Genomic DNA, 19,331 nt, shown 5'->3' on the forward strand with positions numbered 1-19,331 from the left:
GTGAGTAATTAAATATACATCGGCCTCGGTTGCTACTGTGAAACAAAAACGTAACATACATTTTCTCGTCAACCTTGTTGTGAAAAAGTAGCCTCGCCTGGATTTTTACATGGAATCGTATCATTGTTTCTGTGGGCCCAATTGCGCATAATTTCTTAACAAATTAGAGGCTACCACTTCCTGTTATAGTTCACCCAATATGTCTTTCCTCACTTCTAGTCTTTATGGAGTATGAGAAAGGATTAACGGCTATAACAAATTCTACAAAAAAAATAACAATGGAGTGCTAGTTCCTCCCCGACAATGACAGATTGTAAAACAAACCATGCTGTCAAATAAACAATAGAGATTGACATTGCTGGCGACCAATCCGTTCTACAAAAGTAATATGATTGTCTTGTTTTATCCAATCAGGTGATAAGAGGAGGGATTAAGATTCTGAATGCAGCTAGCCGGCTAGGGTGTGTTTCTTGTTCAGGTCTTGAAAGCTTGTGAAGCTAAACAGCTAGCTAGTTATCAGATTTGAAAAAATTCAACAATATTTTCGTCGAAATAGCGGCTACATTTATCGTTTTTTTTTATTTTAAAGGTAGCCTTTTGTTTTTGAGGAGTTTCCCACTTTGTCTTTTGCACATATCTTTACACATAGAAGAGCTCGTGAGCTTCATCATCAGGGTAATGCAATGCTTTTAATTTTCCCTCGACTTTGATGTTGTTAGCTAACGACAGCTAGCAAGCTAACGTTAGCCAGTTTTTTTAAAATTTGGGCTAGCTAACGTTAGTTGGCTTATTTATCACTTCTAGTGTTAACATAAAATAAACACGATTGTTATTGTAACTGGCAATGATGGCGCTGTATGTCTCAATCAAACCATTGTTTCGTTGTAAGTTAGCTAACCAGTCATTTAGCTGTATTGAAAGCCTGAGTTAGGTGGCTAACGTTAGCTAGCTACAGTAATTGTTGTTTTCACAACAAAAGGTATTGACGATAACGTAATCCCACCATACGAGTCATGTACTCAATTATTTCTGCAGCCTTTCATGGCTTGCTACCTTATGAGTAAATAATTGCAAACTTAACTAACTTAAATAGTAGATTTGTACTGCTGATAAAATGCCTATCATCAACCAACCGGCCTGAAAGTATCAGCTAGCTATGGAGCTAACTACCCACTTAGCCGAGGTAGCTAGCTTGGTACTAACTGCAATATATACACTAACGAACAATGGAGTTTATCAATTGAACAGTATATCACGGTAGATAGCTAACCACCTTTTATAATGAAGATGTGGTGTTATACAGCATCCACCAACACTGGTATGAAACGTTTGTTTTATGGCTATATGTCTTCGCAAACAATGGTATGTTATGTTTACTTGCTTCTAGTGATTCAGTCCACTGAGTGCTCAAGTCGCCTCTATTATTAGATATATTATGTAACTACAGTTGTTGCTAATGAAATTATATGATGGTGGGATTTATCTAACAAGTTTTTCAAGACCACCCATTCAATTTAAAATGCACCCATCACACAATTGAATGCACTCGTCATCACATTTTTTTAAATTTAGACATTGATTACTAAATTCCTGTGTTTGATTTTACCTCCTCAGGTGTCTCATCTCTTTTGCACATATCCAGTTCCTCCTCACTCCAGCCCTGTGATTCCTCACGAAACAGAGGGACCACACCAGAGAAAGGGCTAAACTGTGCATCCCTTCCTCCAGGTCCCCTCTGCCTCAGTGTGTGTTTGAGTTCTCTCAAGACTCCTCCTCGCTACAACCAAAATGTCCTCCATCTTGCCTTTCACCCCTCCGGTAGTTAAGAGGCTCCTGGGGTGGAAGAAGTCAGCCAGTGGCGCCGGGGGTGGAGAGCAGAATGGCCAGGAGGAGAAGTGGTGTGAGAAGGCTGTCAAGAGCCTGGTGAAGAAGCTGAAGAAGACTGGACAGCTGGATGAGCTGGAGAAGGCTATCACCACCCAGAACTGCAACACCAAGTGTGTCACCATCCCCAGGTAAGTAACCATAGCCCCATGCCAGGTAACAGAGCTAGGGTTTGCCTATAGTCATTGTATGGTTCTATAGAATTAACAGTTGACCATTCATCAGAAACCTACAGGTAACTGCCAAATTAAAGGAAATGCCATCATTATGGCTGCATTTACAAAGTCAGCCCAATTCCACTAACATTATTGCTGTATTTGCAAAGGCAGCCCAAATCTTTTTCACTGATTGGTCTTTTGACCAATAACATCACTCTTTTTCAGAGCTGATCTGATTGTTCAAAAGACCAGTTAGTGAAATAAATATCAGAATTGGACTGCCTGTGTAAACACAGACAAACTGTCTTAATATGGGGCGTTCGGCCATCACGAGCCGCCAGAACAGCCTCAGTGTGCTTTGGCGTAGGTTCTACAAGTGTCTGGAACTCTATTGGAGGGATACGACACAATTCTTCCACGAGAAATTCTGTAATTTGGTGTTTTATTCGTGGTGGAAAACCCTGTCTCAGGTTGCACTCCTGTTCAATTGGGGTGAGATCTGGTGACTGACACACACTCACCCTTTAAACACTCCTTTGAGACCCCTCTTTCAGAGTCACAAATCTCTTCTAGTAATGGTAGCCAAAATAATACGCAACAGGGCATTTTTACACATGACCCTTAGCATGATGGGATGTAACTTTCATAATTCATTCAGGGACCACACCTGTGTGGAAGCCCCTGCTTTCAATATACTTTGTATCCCTCGGTTATGCAAATGTTTTCTTTATTTTGGCAGTTTCCTGTATGTTTTCTGGAGATTATTATTTAGTATCGGGTAACCCTTTTGTTGCCCCATGTTTCCTTAAACAGCATGTAACATACAAGATCCCAATACATAGAGATCTTAGCAACTCCCAAATTCTTTTACATTTTATAGGCTTCTACTTTCTTTCTAACATTGACTCTCAGAAATGGCGCAACAGTTTGTTTTGTAAACACTGACTTGGCCTCCCGCTATGTACTTGTATCACATTTGTCTGAGGGTGTAGGGTGAGAACATTCCTTATCAGCCAGTTAACCTTGATGTCCTAGAGTAGAACATGTTCTCTGGGAAATGTTGTGTGCTGTAAAATACCTATTTGTTCAATATTGACTAGCTATGAACAGTTCAGATGTCTAGTATGTTTATTAGACACTGAGTAAATTTGTATAGAGCTTTTTGACAGATGGAATAAATATATTGTGTAGGCCTATAATTGATGGTCTTGCAAAGAAATTAAAGTTTAATGTTATTTGCCAATCTACATGTCATGCATATATATATTAGAGTGAAGTTTAGAACCTATTCCAGCTTTTAGAACACAGTATATAGGCCTAGCCAATAGTTTAGATTCAGTCCCACTTCAGAGGTAGGCTATATTAGCTCTGAGTTCTAAAGTCAGGATATTGTATGAGCAGCAACTATCATGTCATATTTCCCCATTTCATTTTTATTTGATTTCTAGAGTTGTTTATTTTTATCATTCCTTTCTACGTGTCCATTACAATCACAAAATTAAATATAGAGGGTAGTTAATTGGAAATGTACTTTTTTCCAAGATTGCTCCCTCCTTTCCTTTTAGTCCCATTTTGTGTCTTCTGTGTTTACTTAAATGTCTCAAGATAAGTCAATTGCTTGCGACCTACACAGCTGTGGTGGAAATGTTTCAGTTGTTCCGAAAATTTGATATGCCACAGTAGAAATGTTTTTTTTTGTCTCGCATAATGTTTGTTTGTGTATACTACTGTACTCCCATCTTATGCTGTTGTTTTTCTTTATTCTGTCAAAAGGCTTCTCTTATTTGACAGTTATTTTTTTTTCAGTTCCAGACTGAAAGAATTAAATACCCGATTGAAAATGACTCTAATAAAAGATGCCTTTTAATGTTTACATTACCCATACTGGTATTTCTGAATGACTCATGCCCCATGTTTATCATTTTGTTTTTGTTTTGTTGTTTGGTTTTTCTGTGCACAGCAATTGCTCTGAAATATGGGGACTGAGTACACCAAATACGATAGAACAGTGGGATACCTCAGGCCTATACAGCTACCCTGACCAAACCAGGTGACTATCCTCAACTGTCCTATGCTACATACTGTTGTACAACCTTGATGTGGGAAGTAATCATTCCAGGGGGGTGAGGGACATTGAGAGCACAAATTCTATTCATCCCTCTATCATTCTCATCTCATTTCATCATACCCCACCTCCCCTCTCCACACCCCCACCTTTTGTTTTGCTGGCCACATGCATCTCCTTCTCTTACTCCTATCGAGTCCTCCCCCTTTTCTTCCTTTCCTCGCACTCACTTTTCACACCTATTTCCTCCATTGCCTGTCCTGTCAGATCCCTGGATGGGCGCCTGCAGGTCTCACACAGAAAGGGTCTTCCTCATGTCATCTACTGCCGCTTGTGGCGATGGCCCGACCTGCACAGCCACCATGAGCTGCGTGCCATCGAGGCCTGTGAGTACGCCTTCCACCTCAAGAAGGATGAGGTCTGCATCAACCCCTACCACTACCAGAGGGTGGAGACCCCAGGTAGGTTGTCATTTGAACCACTAGTGTGTGTGCTGACTTTTGGGTGCCATCAAAGCCCATGTTGACAGCTAGTTGTGACATTCTTATTTCTGAACATGAAAAAAGATTTGTATGAGAGGCTAAAAGTGGTGTTAGTATAATCTTCAACTATGTTTTGTAAAGATGTCACTTCTTTTGAATTTGGTTTGGCATTGAAGAATATTTTCTCCACCTTTCCTCTAGTTCTGCCACCTGTCCTTGTGCCAAGACACTCGGAAATTCTGACAGAACTGCCCCCATTGGATGACTACACTCATTCCATACCTGAGAACACAAACTTTCCTGCAGGGATCGAGCCTCCAAATAACTACATACCAGGTTTGTGTATCTATCATGAGTTGATATGCAAATGGTATTCATGATAACGAGGTATCCATTTCAGCTCATCAGTATTTTTCCCTCCCCTGTTACTATAGAAACGCCACCACCTGGATACATAAGTGAGGATGGGGAAGCCAGTGATCAACCGATGAATCAAAGTATGGACACAGGTATATTCCACTTACCTCAAATAAGAAGTTCTAACATAAAATAAAAATATTTGCCAAGTTTACATTTGTTAATTAAAATATCTTGGTAGATTCTTTGCACAAATAAATCTGACCATGCAATTTTATAATTTCCTGTTTTCTCCCATGTTAGGTTCTCCTGCTGATTTGTCCCCTGGCACCCTCTCACCTGTCAATCATAGCATGGGTAAGAAGAATTGTCTTTTTAGACCTGCTCGACGTCTGAAGAACCAGTAATTGATCATCTGAACAAATTTTACTAAACTCATTGGCTGCATTTACACAGGCAACCCAATTCTGATATTTCTTGTTTTGTTACTAATTGGTATTTTGACCAATGAGACCAGCTCTGAAAAAGACATGATGAAAAAAATGTGATTCGTCAGAAGACCAATTAGTGGGAAAAATATCAGAATTTGGGGTGCCTGTGTACAATTTAAATAGCCCAGTACCCACTCTGGCCCCAGGACTACCTGACATGATGACTCCTTGCTGTCCCCAGTCCACCTGGCCATGCTGCTGCTCCAGTTTCAACTTCCACCTGACTGTGCTGCTGCTCCAGTTTCAACTGTTCTGCCTTATTATTATTCGACCATGCTGGTCATTTATGAACATTTGAACATCTTGGCCATGTTCTGTTATAATCTCCACCCGGCACAGCCAGAAGAGGACTGGCCACCCCACATAGCCTGGTTCCTCTCTAGGTTTCTTCCTAGGTTTTGGCCTTTCTAGGGAGTTTTTCCTAGCCACCGTGCTTCTACACCTGCATTGCTTGCTGTTTGGGGTTTTAGGCTGGGTTTCTGTACAGCACTTTGAGATATCAGCTGATGTACGAAGGGCTATATAAATAAATTTGATTTGATTTGGAGATCATTGGTCTATGCCTGTCAACCTGTGTAGTTGTCTTTCATCCTGACATCTCACTTTTTTTCCCCCCCAGACCTGCAGCCGGTGACCTACTCTGAGCCTGCGTTCTGGTGCTCTATAGCTTACTATGAGCTGAACCAGCGTGTTGGAGAGACCTTCCACGCCTCGCAGCCCTCTCTGACCGTGGACGGTTTTACAGACCCTTCCAACTCAGAGCGTTTCTGTCTGGGCCTGCTCTCCAACGTCAACAGGAACGCCACTGTTGAGATGACCAGGAGGCATATAGGTACAACAGGGGCTATGTCACAAACGGGACACTATTTCCTTTATAGCGCATGACTTTTGAAGGCTATGGCTAAAATGAATAGGGTGCCAATTCAGATTTGCCCACAGAGATGTTTTGTAGGAGAAATACTCATGCTAATTGTCTACTATTTCCACAGGACGAGGAGTCAGGCTGTATTATATTGGTGGTGAGGTGTTTGCTGAGTGTCTCAGTGATAGCGCCATCTTTGTTCAAAGTCCAAACTGCAACCAGCGGTATGGGTGGCACCCAGCAACCGTGTGCAAAATTCCTCCAGGTAATTTAGCCAAACACAATTTCTTTAATATTCCATGTGTTCCTATAATCATTACTTAGTATTAAATGTTTTTCACGTGTTTAGATGCCATATTTAGTCAGTCTAACTACTTGTTTCTACAGCCAATATAAAACTGATAGCAGGGTGGTTCTGCAGTCCATACAAGATGCCCAGTAGGAATGGGCATGGTTATTCAAATATCCGAACGGACGTTAGTATTCAAATACTTGAGTGGTGAGAAGGAGCTCCGCGGACCCTTATTGTCCGGAAGTTTTTTTGCCATTTATTGTAGTCATAGCGATATGTAGAGTTGCTATTTTCTAAAGTTTTCTCGTCAATTAACTTGTGACATTCCTGGATTACTCATTATACACCATATAGATAAAATCAAATCAAATTTTATTTGTCACATACACATGGTTAGCAGATGTTAATGCGAGTGTAGCGAAATGCTTGTGCTTCTAGTTCTGACAATGCAGTAATAACCAACAAGTAATCTAGCTAACAATTCCAAAACTACTACCTTATAGACACAAGGGTAAGGGGATAAAGAATATGTACATAAAGATATATGAATGAGTGATGGTACAGAGCGGCATAGGCAAGATACAGTAGATCTTTTAAAATGAGGTGAACATTCCTTCAAATGACTGGTTTTGAAGTCTGACAGATGAATCTGGGTTTGGCGGATGCCAGGAGAACGCTACCTGTCCCAATGCATACTGCCAACTAAAGGTTGGTGGAGGAATAATGCTCTGGGGCTGTTTTTCAATAAAAGTTTTTAAAAAGTTTTTTAAGTCACACAATAAAATACCTACAGAGGCTATATACATGCGGTACCGAGTCAAATGTGCGGGCATACAGGTCAATTGAGGTAATTTGTACAGGCTATGACTTGGGTGAATGGAGTGACCATTTTTGGGCCACGTTGGTCCTGGATGTCAGTTAGCTTGGCCCCAGTGATATACTGGGCCATACGCCCTACCCTCTGTAGTTCCTTACGGGCAGATGCCGAGCAATTGCCATACCAGGCGGTGATGAACCGGTCAGGATGGTGCAGCTGTAGAACATTTTGAGGATCTGGGAACCCAGGTCAAATCTTTTCAGTCTCCTGAGGGTAAAGGATATTGTCGTGCCCTATTCATGACTTTCTTGGTGTGTTTGGACCATGATAGTTTGTTTGTGATGTGTACACTAAGGAACTTGAAATTCTCGACCCGCTCCACTACAGCCCCCTCGATGTGAATGAGGGCATTTTCAGCCCTCTTTTTCCTATAGTTCATGTCCACAAGTCCACAATCACTCCTTTGTCTGGCTCACGTTGAGGGAGAGGTTGTTGTCCTGGAACCACACTGTCATGTCTCTGCCTATAGGGAGGAGGTCAGTCTCATCGTTGTCGATCAGGCCTACCACCGTTGTGTCATCAGCAAACTTAATGATGGTGTTGAAGTCATGCTTGGCCACGCAGTCATGGGGTACAGGAGGGGGAGTAAGCACCCTCCCCTGAGGGGCCCCCATGTTGAGGATCAGTGTGGCAGATGTTGTTGACTACCCTTACCTCCTGGGGGATGTCGGGAACTCCAGGATCCAGTTGCAGATGAAGGTGATTAGTCCCAGCGTCCTTAGCATAGTCATGAGTTTTGTGGGTACTATGGAGTTGAATGCTGAGCTGTAGTCAATGAACAGCATTCTCACATGGTGTTCCTTTTGTTCAGGTGGGAAAGGGCAGTGTGGAGTGCGATTTGCGATTGCGTCATCTGTGGATCTATTGGGGCGGTATGCCAATTGGACTGGGTCTAGGGTTTCCGGAATGATGGTGTTGATGTGAGCCATGACCAGCTTTTAAAAGCACTTCATGGCTACCGACGTGCTACGGGGTGGTAGTCATTTAGGCAGGTTACCTTCGCTTTCTTGGGCACAGGGACTATGGTGGTCTGCTTGAAACATGTTGGTAGTACAGAATCGGTCAGGGAGAGGTTGAAAATGTCAGTGAAAACACTTGCCAGTTGTTCCGTGCATGCTCTGATTTACACGTCCTGGTAATCCATCTGGCCCCACGGCCTTCTGAATGTTGACCTGTTTAAAGATCTTGCTCACATCAGCTACGGAGTGTGTGATCACAGTCGTCCGGAACAGCTAGTGCTCTCCTGCATGCTTCAGTGTTGCTTGCCTCGAAACATGCTTAAAAGCCTCCGGTAGGCTTCCGTCACTGGGCAGACCGCGGCCAAGTTTGCCTTTGTAGTCCATAATAGTTTGCAAGCCCTGCCACATCCGACGAGCGTTGAACCCGGTGTACTCTGTAACTGTTTTCAAGTCACCATTGTTCTCATGGTGAAGTCCCTGGGTGGCTTCCTTCCCCTCCTGCAACTAAGTTAGGAAAGACACCTTTATCTTTGTAGTAACTGGGTGTACAACATCCAAAGTGTAATGACTTCACCATGCTCAAAGGGATATTGAATATCTGCTTCTTCTTCTTTTTTTTTACCTCCCTCGTCTTTGTGATTGAATCTGTGTTTGAAATTCACTCCTCGACTAAGGGACCTTACAATTATCTGTGTGTGTGGAGTACAGAGACGAGGTAGTCGTAAAAAAAAACATGTTAAACACTTATTGCACACAGTGAGCATGCAACTTATTATGTGACTTGTTAAGCTAATTCTTACTCCTGAACTTATTCAGGCTTGTCATAACAAAGGGGGTTGAATACTTATTGATTCAAGATGTTTCATATTTTCCTTTTTAATTAATTTGTAAGAATTTAGAAAAGCAATTCCACTTTGACATTATGGGGTATTGTGTGTAGGCCAGTGACAAACACATCTAAATTGAATCCATTTTAAATTTCACTACAAAATGTGGAAAAGGGAAAGGTGTGTGAATACTTTCTGAAGGCACTGTACAATCCCGAAATCAGCTGTAACTGTCAATAGTAAAACAAAGCTTGAAATTATGGTCGAGTGAACCTGAATTGTAGAGTGATGAGGAGGAGTCTACTGTGTCCAGAAGAGTTCACCATTAATTTTCTGTATTCAGGGTTCACTCAGACATTGTTTTTAAGCTTTGTCTCCCTCTCATATCAAACTCACTGACCCTTTCACTGCTGCACGCATGCTGAGCGGCACCTCTCCCAAGTCACGCATGCTGAGCGGCACCTCTCTCCCAAGTCACGCATGCTGAGCGGCACCTCTCTCCCAAGTCACGCAGGCTGAGCGGCACCTCTCTCCCAAGTCACGCAGGCTGAGCGGCACCTCTCTCCCAAGTCACGCAGGCTGAGCGGCACCTCTCTCCCAAGTCACGCAGGCTGAGCGGCACCTCTCTCCCAAGTCACGCAGGCTGAGCGGCACTCCCTCCCAAGTCACGCAGGCTGAGCGGCACCTCTCTCCCAAGTCACGCAGGCTGAGCGGCACCTCTCTCCCAAGTCACGCAGGCTGAGCGGCACCTCTCTCCCAAGTTTCAACCTAAAAAAAAAAAATGTATAGTCAAAATAAATATCTGAACAAAATGTATTATTTGCAGTGATGAAAAAAGTGCCCAATTGTCATACTTGAGTAAAAATATAGATGCCTTTTTAATAGAAAGTTACTCAAGTAAAAGTCACCCAGTAAAAAAACTACTTGAGTAAAAGTAAGGATTTGGTTCTAAATATACTTAAGTATCAAAAGTAAAAAATAATTTTAAATTCCTTCTATCAATCGAAGCAGGCGGCATTTTAAAATGTATGGATAGCCAGGGGCACACTCCAACACTCAGATATCATTTACAAAAAAACAAACATTTTTTATTTTATTTAACTAGGCAAGTCAGTTAAGAACAAATTCTTATTTACAATGACGGCCTACACCGGCCAAACCCGGATGACGCTGGGCTAATTTTGCGCCGCCCAATTGACTCCCAATCACGGCCAGTTGTGATACAGCCTGGATTCAAACCAGGGTGTCTGTAGTGACGCCTCTAGGATTGAGATGCAGTGCCTTAGACCGCTGCGCCACTCGGGAACCCATAGAAAAGATGCATTTGTGTTTAGTCAGTCCGCCAGATCAGAGGCAGAAGGGACGACCATGTTTTGGATTGGTAAGTGTGTGAATTGGACCATTTTCCTGTCCTGCTAAGCATTCAAAATACAACGAGTACTTTTGGGTGTCAGGTAAAACGTACACTATTTTCTTTAGAAATGTGAAAAATATAAATAGTAAAGTACAGATACCCCCAAAACTACTTAAGTAGTACTTTCAAATATTTTTACTTCAGTACTTTACACCCCTGCTTATTTGACTAGTGAAATGATTTCTAATGCCTCAACTGACCCTCTCCTTCCAATGCCCCTCAGGTTGTAACCTGAAGATCTTCAACAACCAGGAGTTTGCTGCCCTGCTGGCCCAGTCCGTGAACCAGGGCTTTGAGGCTGTGTACCAGCTCACCAGGATGTGCACCATCCGCATGAGTTTTGTCAAAGGCTGGGGGGCTGAATACAGGCAAGCATGATGACCGACTTGTTACTTTTTATTCTTTCAGTTGTACACAATGGCGTAGTTAGTAGAAGATGAATAGTTGGAGGAAGACAGTAATATTAATGTAATCATTGACATATATTTTTTTTAAACATTGTAGTCTGCTAATGATCCATTTTTCTGTATTTGTAAAAACTTTGGAATGTTTAAGGAGTTGGGATGGGTATTCAAATGTGAGTTGTCCCTCTTAAACAATACTTCTGTTATGGAAGAAGTCAGAGAGGTTCAGGCTATTCTATGTTTTTTGGTGACATTCCTGTGCTTGCATGCTGAGTGATTTCACCAATTTGTCATTGTTGTCTTTTTGTCTACTAGACGGCAGACTGTCACGAGCACTCCCTGCTGGATTGAACTGCATTTGAATGGACCTCTCCAATGGCTGGACAAAGTGTTGACTCAGATGGGTTCCCCTTCTGTACGCTGCTCCAGTATGTCATAATGCTAGAAAACGACCCAAAACGTCGCCCACTCAAAGATCATCAAATTCCAACTTGCAAGTCCTATCATGAAAAAAGCTGCAGAAATAATTTCTGCTATTAACATACTTCATAGTATTTGTGGCCTAGCTCCACGTCCCTGTCTAAACACACACACACACACACACACACAGCAAGACATACTTTTCAGAATAGAATTAGGCACTTTGTTACCCATCTTTGTTAAATTGCTTTCCCCCAAATCCTTAATATTAGATCTATTTGTGGTGCAAATAAAATGTATATTGATTTTTAAAGTCCAGGTATGAGTTATTGGAGGCAGTGGAAATACCAAAAAATATTCTACAAATAGTTTCTCAGTATTGGAGAATGCTTGTATAAGTAACACAAGCGTGAATGCTAAATGAATTTTGGTTCAACTCATCCATCCATCTTTTTGGCCATGAGGTAACTTTTCTCTGGGAAACATGGACCCATCTGTTTTTGTCTGGGGAGTTAGTGTGGTTAAGAAATGAAGATGGCATTTGTCGCTTTCTCCTCGAAGGGAAATGCTCAATTATGTTTTTAAAATGTAATTGTTTAATTTACCTAATTAACTCTTCACCCTTTTGTCAAAATGTATTTTTTTTATTCCAGATGTGTCGTTGTAAGACACCTCTTAATGGACATATAGGAATGTTTAGCAAAAAAAACTAAACAAGCTGCGAAATCAATCCGGCTGTAGTTGACATACATTTTAGCTCTGTCATTATATGGCACCTCCAATGTAATTATAGGTAGCCCGTGTTTTCATTTGGACCACACCGCCTCAGATGCATGCTAGTGAATTCTAGGCTCTGTTAGGTTTGGATGCACCGGGCAAGGACCAGAGAATATCAGCTGTAAAATCTTTTTTTGATGTCTCACTTGGTGTCCAGGTCTCTCGAGGTGAATTGTTAAAAAGTTATTTCACTTGGAGAATGGAAGGTATCAATGAATTTCATTCTATATTGTTTTTAGCCTATATCCCCTTTCTTTTGCTACTTTTTTGTATTCTCATGTATTTTTATATATAAATATAATTAAACTTCTGTCGTTCACTTTTTATTAAAGTTAATATTTTCAAGACTGTCTCTTTTTAAGTGACATGGTGAGCATGGATCATTAGTGGGTTTTTTGTGTGTTTTTTTTTAAGGTTCAACTTGAATCCAATTTAAGCCCATGCCTTGGTAAGAAAAACACAGCCCCATGTTATGTAGACAGGTTCTGTCTCTTTAAAAGAATAAACTTGGTGCATCAGAAGTACACAAATCAAAGCATAAATGCCTGTAACATGATATCTGCTTTCCTGTAATGTATGGATGGGTTATGTGACTGAGGAATGTTGTATGAACTTTTGACTCATTCATCTCTTCACTCTTGAAACACATTTGATTTCTGGAAGCTATTTGGTGCTCAGTAAAGGATAAAAAGGTCCACCATAAAACAGTGGTCAACCAAAAAAAGTGATTTATTTTTTAGCTAAATGTTACAGAAACTTGGCAGTATTCTATGTTCTTACATCACAAAAGGAAGAGAGAAATGAAACTGCACACTGGGACATGTTTTCTGTATTAGTGTGCATTGTATTTGTTCTTGTCTATAAAATACACTATGTACAACAAGACTGAGCTTGCAGTCTGACATTGTCATTTTGTGGCTATTGCAAGATTTCTTTTAACATCTATTTTCTCCCATCTCCTTTATTGATGTTATTCATCTATAACCTTACGGCACTAGTGATTGTACTTTGTAAGTGCAACTAGTGAGTTTGGATTTGGGGAACTGAACCATGTGTTAGGGTCCAGTGTTGAATCCTTGTACCATTGGCCTACAATATATGAATGTGAAGAGAGTACATAACAAATCTGAAGTGGACCAGACGTACATTATACAGTAGTGTGTATTTAACAGTCAAATATTTGCAAAACAGTCAGTACAGTAGTTCTCTCAGTTTTACCAGTAGAGGGCGTTATTGATAGAGCAGGTTTTTTTTCTGACCATATGCTTCTCAGGCGTGTGGCATATTATGCAGACTTCATAAAACACTAATAAAGATTTTTATTCTCATGATGCCCATGTGTTTCTTTCCATCTTTATTAACATGTTTACATTTTCTCATCTACAGAAATGTAACTTCTGGGAATATGCCTTTACCTTTCTAGTAAATCAAGTGCAAATGAAGGAGATATTGAGGTGTTATTAACGGAGACAGCCATCCAGTGGTGTGTCTGGCTAAATACATCCATAACCTCTCAGGAATGTTAGCTAGTTCTACTGCAACGTTTTCAAGCACTTACACCATTAAATCAATAGTCACAAAATGCTACCCCTTTGGACATGAGTATGGATTATGATTATACAGTATTGGTATTACATTGGCCATTTACTGTTGGGCACCCACTTTTGTATTCCGTCAAGAAAGTCACGCTTTCGAACTGCCCGTTCAATTTGTTCTTCTCATGATGCCATACATTTAGGCAACGTCATAAGGAAATACTTGAAGCTGCTAACGTCAGCTAACACGTTACAGTTATGGCGTTTACATTATATTCCCTTATTCAAGCGGTGATTTTGTGTGTAAATGCTGTCGCCGTATTGCACGAAGAAAGATTTTTAAGTAAAAGTAAGTGGCCGTCTACACATTTGGTCTAACATTACTTTCAACAGTGATTTACTTGCTTGCTAGCTAGACAGGGAGCAAGAAAGTAACGATATTTGGTTGATATGAGTCATTTTAGCATAATTTGGCGTTACCGCTAAATTAGCTAGCTAACTACACCAGCATAATGAGTTGGAAAAGCGTACAGGTACGTTGATCTGCCTCATGGCCAGGGTCATTTTTGTTTGCATTAATGTAATTGTTTTGTTCCTTCTAACTTAGTTGGCTGGGGTGTGGACCAAAGTATTGGGGGATTTGGTGATGAACCGGGCATTAAAGTGCAGCTAATGAACCTTGTCCGCTCTGTGAGAACAGTAATGAGAGGTACGACTGAAAAATCAATACCATTTATAAATATCAAACATCGTTCTGCATGCATTTAAAAAAAAATAGATTGTTCTTGTTTTATTCAAACAATTTTATGATGTTGACCTAACTGAACTGAGACTGGTTTGTGTCATTTTTCATCATATTTTCTCTCATCTTGCAGTGCCCTTGATTGCTGTCAATTCGGTCTGCATTGTGTTGTTGCTGCTGTTTGGCTGAAGCGAAGACTTGACTGAATCTGGATGTTGAACTAAGAGAAGACATTTTCAGGGCTCAGGGGGATGTCTCCATGATTCCTGAAGGAGAAACCCTACATGTACAACAAAGAAGATTACACACACACACACGTGTTGTTGTATCACAAAGAATCAGCATTACATTTGATTTCCTTTTTATTTATTCCCACTTTACATGGTCAGACTGAGTAACAGTTCAGATGCAGGAACAGTCAGTGTTTACTCCTTTATGCCATTCAGTTTCTTTCAAAGACACTGAGTCAATGATGTTTACACAAAGCAGTCCAAAGCATGTTGCTGCTGGATGATTTCTACAATGTCAAAGGATAATTTACTTTGAGCATGCGATTAATTAAACTTTCTTTCTCCTAATATGAAACTGTGATTGTGTCACAGTGCTGATTATGGCATGCATGTTGCTGTTAACATATTGTAATCTTATGTTGCAAAAAGTGTATTTTTCTTCACACCTTCCTGGACAAAATGTTAAATGTACGTAATTTGAACAGACATAAACGCCGTAAATCGGGATATATATTTGGTGTCTCATGTAGACAACTTAATTATGTATGACTTTTTTTTTTCTCAGTAACTTTCAATCAATTACTTGAAAAAAATAAAGATGTTTTAAATATCAACACATTTTGAGTTTGTTCATATCAATAACTGATATTACCCAACGGCATTACATGTTGACGTTGTAATGTTTTGTCCCATAACGCAATCCGTACTTCAACACAACTTTCGTTTTGATCATGGTTGAAAGTGTCAAAAGTGCAGTAAGGAGACCGAAGTGACTTGATTCCTTTGTTAAATACAAAATTGTGTGCATGTTGGCGATGTTTTTTAATTGCCGTGTATGAATGGCATGGCAGTGTACTCTCGGACTAGCTGCAAACTTCAGCACAAGGGCAACTAGCACTCGTTCTCCCGAGGAGGCCTTCCTATAACAGTATAGTACATATTAGTGATCAAGTACAATAGAGTCGGTGGATGCTTCTCATGTAATACTTGAAAATGGAAAATATTATGACCAATGTTTTCATTGCTGGGCTCCCAGCGTGTGCCATATATTTTCTTTACACCAACATTTATTGCTCTTATAAACTACTGAAAGCTAATGTGGTGTTTGACAGTTGTCAGAGCATTCCAAGTTTTGCCTACCTTTTTCTCAGATATGTATTCAGAGCTCTTATCAAAAGACAGGGGCATTTGTACTTTTGCGATAGAGATGTCGAAGGTGAAGTTTCCTTCACCATCTTTAACTGCAGGTAAACTGATTGCGCTTGACAATGTAGCAGTCCAATTTGTTTTAGTGCTATGGTTTGATTTTATTATAATAATTTCAAACAACACTGCCTTACAAAGATGGTTGTTTATTTGTTCACATTTGGACCAATTATCTCCTATGTGCTGTACTTTTTTTCTCTCTAAGGTTCAACAAGGATCTACTGAGGAGGTTCTGTAGTGCAGCTGGATATGGCTGGGACTACCCAGACATTGAGTTCAGGGATATCCTCTGTGTTACCCAGACACCCTCTGTCTGCGGATGCTTGACATATTAATATCTGCTGAGAAGTTCAGATTGAGCCCTCTGGGTAAGTAACACCTCTTCTGCTGGCTGGGTATTGCATGTCTTTGAAGGCCATCCAAATGTCAACACTCAAGGTACTCAGTTTTCTTCCTACATTTCTGTAGAATATATTAATTCAATTCAGCCAGATGTGTAGTTCATACAAAATCCCCCCACTTCAATACATTGTTTCCTTAGGTCTAGTCCGGGTACGTCAGAGTTTGAGAACATGGCAGCCAATAGATGAGCTGAAGAAGGGACCCTTCAAGTTGCAGGCTCGTGTGTTAGAGTACAGGGTTGTTGAAGATGGGGTGGAAGTTGACATTTCTTTAACTGCCATTTCACACACTGACCAGCCAGTATGGGAGAGTGTTTTGACAATGCTCTCCCAGGACAGAGGCCGAACACCAAACACACAACCTAAAACTGAGTGGTATGATGGTGAGTAGACCAATACTTAAGTTAATTAATTCTACATTTTGCCACCAGTCAACAAACCTGAGGAAGTTGAATGAAATTGTTCTATTCAAGTTTGAGTAGCACAGAACCCACATCATAAACCAATATATTTTCTTACACTTTTGACAGGTCACATGGACACATCAGAGCCAGATGACGTGAAGGCGGTAGATATCAATGTTCCCTGGACTACAGGACTGAAGTTTGTGTGGGCTTTCTCTGACTACTCTCCACGTTGTCTCCTAACTCTTCCTGCTAAACTCTTGGGCTGCAGATGTACCCCAACTCCTAGTCTATGGATGCTGTCTAAATGTTTGGCTGAAATTGAAAAGCACAAAGGTAAAGTAGCTTTTCTAGTGATTGTACCTCAATAGTGAATTATTTATAAGCAAAATGATGGTGGCTCAAATAGTATTTTTTTGTTGTTGCTGTCCATACTTTATTTACCCTCAATCTAGCACCTTGATTGATATTCTCCAAACATCCATTGATTCCACAGGAGTTGATGCCATTAGAGCCCCCATCTCTGTCACCGCCCAGTTCAAGGAACCATTGTTGGTACCAGGAAAAGTGACCATCAAATTTTGTGAGAGTGCGGGAGTGCAGTCCAAATGTGTTAGCTTCCAAATGGAGCAATACGAGAGGAAGATACCTCACATTACGGGACAGATCTGCAGGATTACTGTAGAGGATGTGAATTAAAGATGAAAACGGCGCCAATGGCCACACCAGCACCGTTATTGTTTTTGTTGCAGAGATGAGGAGCATCACGTAGCATGGTAAAAAAAAAAAAAAAATGCAGTACTCTTCTATGATGTGTTAAATGATGTCAGAGTTGAAAAAACTGTTTGTTGTTTGCAGTAACTTCTTTGTTGTAATATCGCAAATGGTGTGGCTGCTTCACCAATAAGGATTCCAGCTTTAAGATGATCAGTTATGACATGACATTCTATAAATATCAGGTAGATGAAAGTCATAATAATAAGGGATGATTGTGTAATTATTAGTGGAATGACATCTCATCTTTGCCATTATGTGGCATCCTAGTCAGTGCGGCATAGGCTTCATGGCCCAGCAGGTGATTTACACAAATGTATCTTCAATCCAAAGTACCCCAATACTGCTACCCTCTAGAGTAGATATTTACATCAAACAAGAACTGCAGTCTTAAGGCATTTTCTGTGTCCTCTACAACTCTAATGTTACTATGTCCACAGAAGCACCATAAGCTACAGTTGATGCAGACAAGGTCCCTACAGGGAATGGAGACTTGAATATTTGATCTGTTTGATATTCTTGTTCCCTGCCTTCATGTTTATGAAGGTCTTTTCTCTTGTATTACTCATTGTAAAATGGAGGTGTAGGCAGGAAATATGTAGAGGAACATAAACAGTATTGTTCACTGAAATGCTTTGTAGAGATCCATGAATTAAACTATACCTTAAGTTTAATGTCAGTATTTACATATTTCTGCTAAACTTCAAAGAGTGGTGATTAGATTCTGCCTAGGAGTAAAGTGTTAAATAAATATTACTAAAATGAATTGTAGTTTCAGTTCATGTGGTGAAAAAATGATCTTTATTGTGAGTGGATTAGGTGAAGTAATATTATGATATTGTTTGCATGCCCATAGAGATGTATGTAATTCTGCAGTTGTAGAGTTGGAAATTCAATTTTATGTAACCTTAAATCATGTGATCAGAAGCCCGGATCTCTCCGGCCTTACTGTATACGGTGGTTGTGTAATCAAAAGAGCATCCCGTGACTGCCTCTCATTGCACAGAGAGTATATGTGTTTTTCCAGTGTTTGAGGGAAGAGAGGGGATGAGGTTGTGAAGAAAAGCATCCGTTAGTAGATCTTCATACCACCGAATAACTGAACAGCACCTGACACTATTTAGTCTGACTGCCCACTGATGAAATCCTGCCAATACATCCCACGTGACGTGATTTACATTACTGTAACCCCCTAACATTTTGAAGAAGGAAGACTGCACAACAGAGGACTACACAACTTTTGTTTAAAAAAAAAAATGTTTTATTAAGTTTGCCTGCAGCTCTTGCACATGCTGGAAACATTGCTCTGTGATTGTTGTTGAATATGACCGAGGATCAGGAAATCAAACATAACTTTATGGGAGTGAACCTAAAGGCATGTTTCGTCTTACATCTTAGTATGCTGTGTAGCAAAGCTTTGAATGAATCATACTTATATTTTTTTGTTGCAATGATATCACGCCTAATTTTCTTGTTCCTCACTCAGTGACCACAAAGCAGCATTTACACCTCTCATCCATCATTGTGCAGAGACAGATGAATGGATTCTTGAACTATTCAAGGACATATGAACATGACTATCCAGTATTTTAAAGGTACAGTCTATTCAGACCCCTTGACTTTTTCCACATTTTGTAACTTTACAGCATTATTCTAAAATTGATTAAATTGTTTTTTTCCCCTCATCAGAGCAAAAACCATTTTAGAAATGTTTGCAAATGTATACAAAAATTAAACTGAAATATCACATTTACATGAGTATTCAGACCC

General features: G+C 40.4%; 2 protein-coding genes across 5 annotated transcripts; both read left to right on the plus strand.

Moving 5' to 3' along the window:
- The first annotated feature begins 448 nt into the window (after nt 1–448).
- On the plus strand, nt 449–13,602 carry LOC112248205 (mothers against decapentaplegic homolog 2). Of its 3 annotated transcripts, none has more exons than XM_024417043.2 (11): nt 449–675; nt 1,615–2,015; nt 4,003–4,092; nt 4,375–4,568; nt 4,791–4,925; nt 5,024–5,086; nt 5,250–5,303; nt 6,057–6,269; nt 6,427–6,564; nt 10,892–11,036; nt 11,388–13,602. In XM_024417043.2, the coding sequence occupies exons 2-11, from the start codon at nt 1,789–1,791 to the stop codon at nt 11,509–11,511; spliced, it is 1,383 nt and encodes a 460-aa protein (XP_024272811.1). In that variant the 5' UTR covers nt 449–675; nt 1,615–1,788; the 3' UTR covers nt 11,512–13,602. The 3 variants fall into 3 exon arrangements, with proteins under 3 accessions (XP_024272811.1, XP_024272809.1, XP_024272810.1); XM_024417041.2 differs by having other exon boundaries at nt 450–675; nt 5,024–5,098; XM_024417042.2 differs by having other exon boundaries at nt 450–675; nt 1,729–2,015; nt 5,024–5,098.
- Nucleotides 13,603–13,998: 396 nt separating this feature from the next.
- LOC112248203 lies at nt 13,999–18,327 on the plus strand. 2 transcript variants are annotated; one of them, XR_006083202.1, is made up of 7 exons: nt 13,999–14,153; nt 14,412–14,513; nt 14,680–16,023; nt 16,188–16,350; nt 16,524–16,766; nt 16,914–17,123; nt 17,284–18,327. XR_006083202.1 is itself a non-coding variant. In XM_042320435.1 (5 exons), exons 2-5 carry the CDS (start codon nt 16,302–16,304, stop codon nt 17,484–17,486), a joined length of 705 nt encoding a protein of 234 aa, XP_042176369.1. In that variant the 5' UTR covers nt 15,461–16,023; nt 16,188–16,301; the 3' UTR covers nt 17,487–18,327. The 2 variants fall into 2 exon arrangements, 1 of the variants encoding a protein (XP_042176369.1); XM_042320435.1 differs by lacking the exons at nt 13,999–14,153; nt 14,412–14,513 and having other exon boundaries at nt 15,461–16,023.
- Nucleotides 18,328–19,331: the final 1,004 nt, after the last annotated feature.

The sequence above is a fragment of the Oncorhynchus tshawytscha genome, linkage group LG04 (genome assembly GCF_018296145.1).
Source record: "Oncorhynchus tshawytscha isolate Ot180627B linkage group LG04, Otsh_v2.0, whole genome shotgun sequence".
Classification (NCBI taxonomy): domain Eukaryota; kingdom Metazoa; phylum Chordata; class Actinopteri; order Salmoniformes; family Salmonidae; genus Oncorhynchus; species Oncorhynchus tshawytscha.

Coding starts and splice junctions, on each gene's coding strand:
- LOC112248205 (XM_024417041.2), top strand. CDS start 1,789: ATGTCCTCCATCTTGCCTTTCACCCCTCCGGTAGTTAAGAGGCTCCTG. Junction 5,099..5,249: donor GAATCAAAGTATGGACACAG/GTATATTCCACT, acceptor CTCCCATGTTAG/GTTCTCCTGCTGATTTGTCC. Junction 11,037..11,387: donor GGCTGGGGGGCTGAATACAG/GCAAGCATGATG, acceptor TTTGTCTACTAG/ACGGCAGACTGTCACGAGCA.
- LOC112248203 (XM_042320435.1), top strand. CDS start 16,302: ATGCTTGACATATTAATATCTGCTGAGAAGTTCAGATTGAGCCCTCTG. Junction 16,767..16,913: donor TAAAACTGAGTGGTATGATG/GTGAGTAGACCA, acceptor CACTTTTGACAG/GTCACATGGACACATCAGAG. Junction 17,124..17,283: donor TGAAATTGAAAAGCACAAAG/GTAAAGTAGCTT, acceptor TTGATTCCACAG/GAGTTGATGCCATTAGAGCC.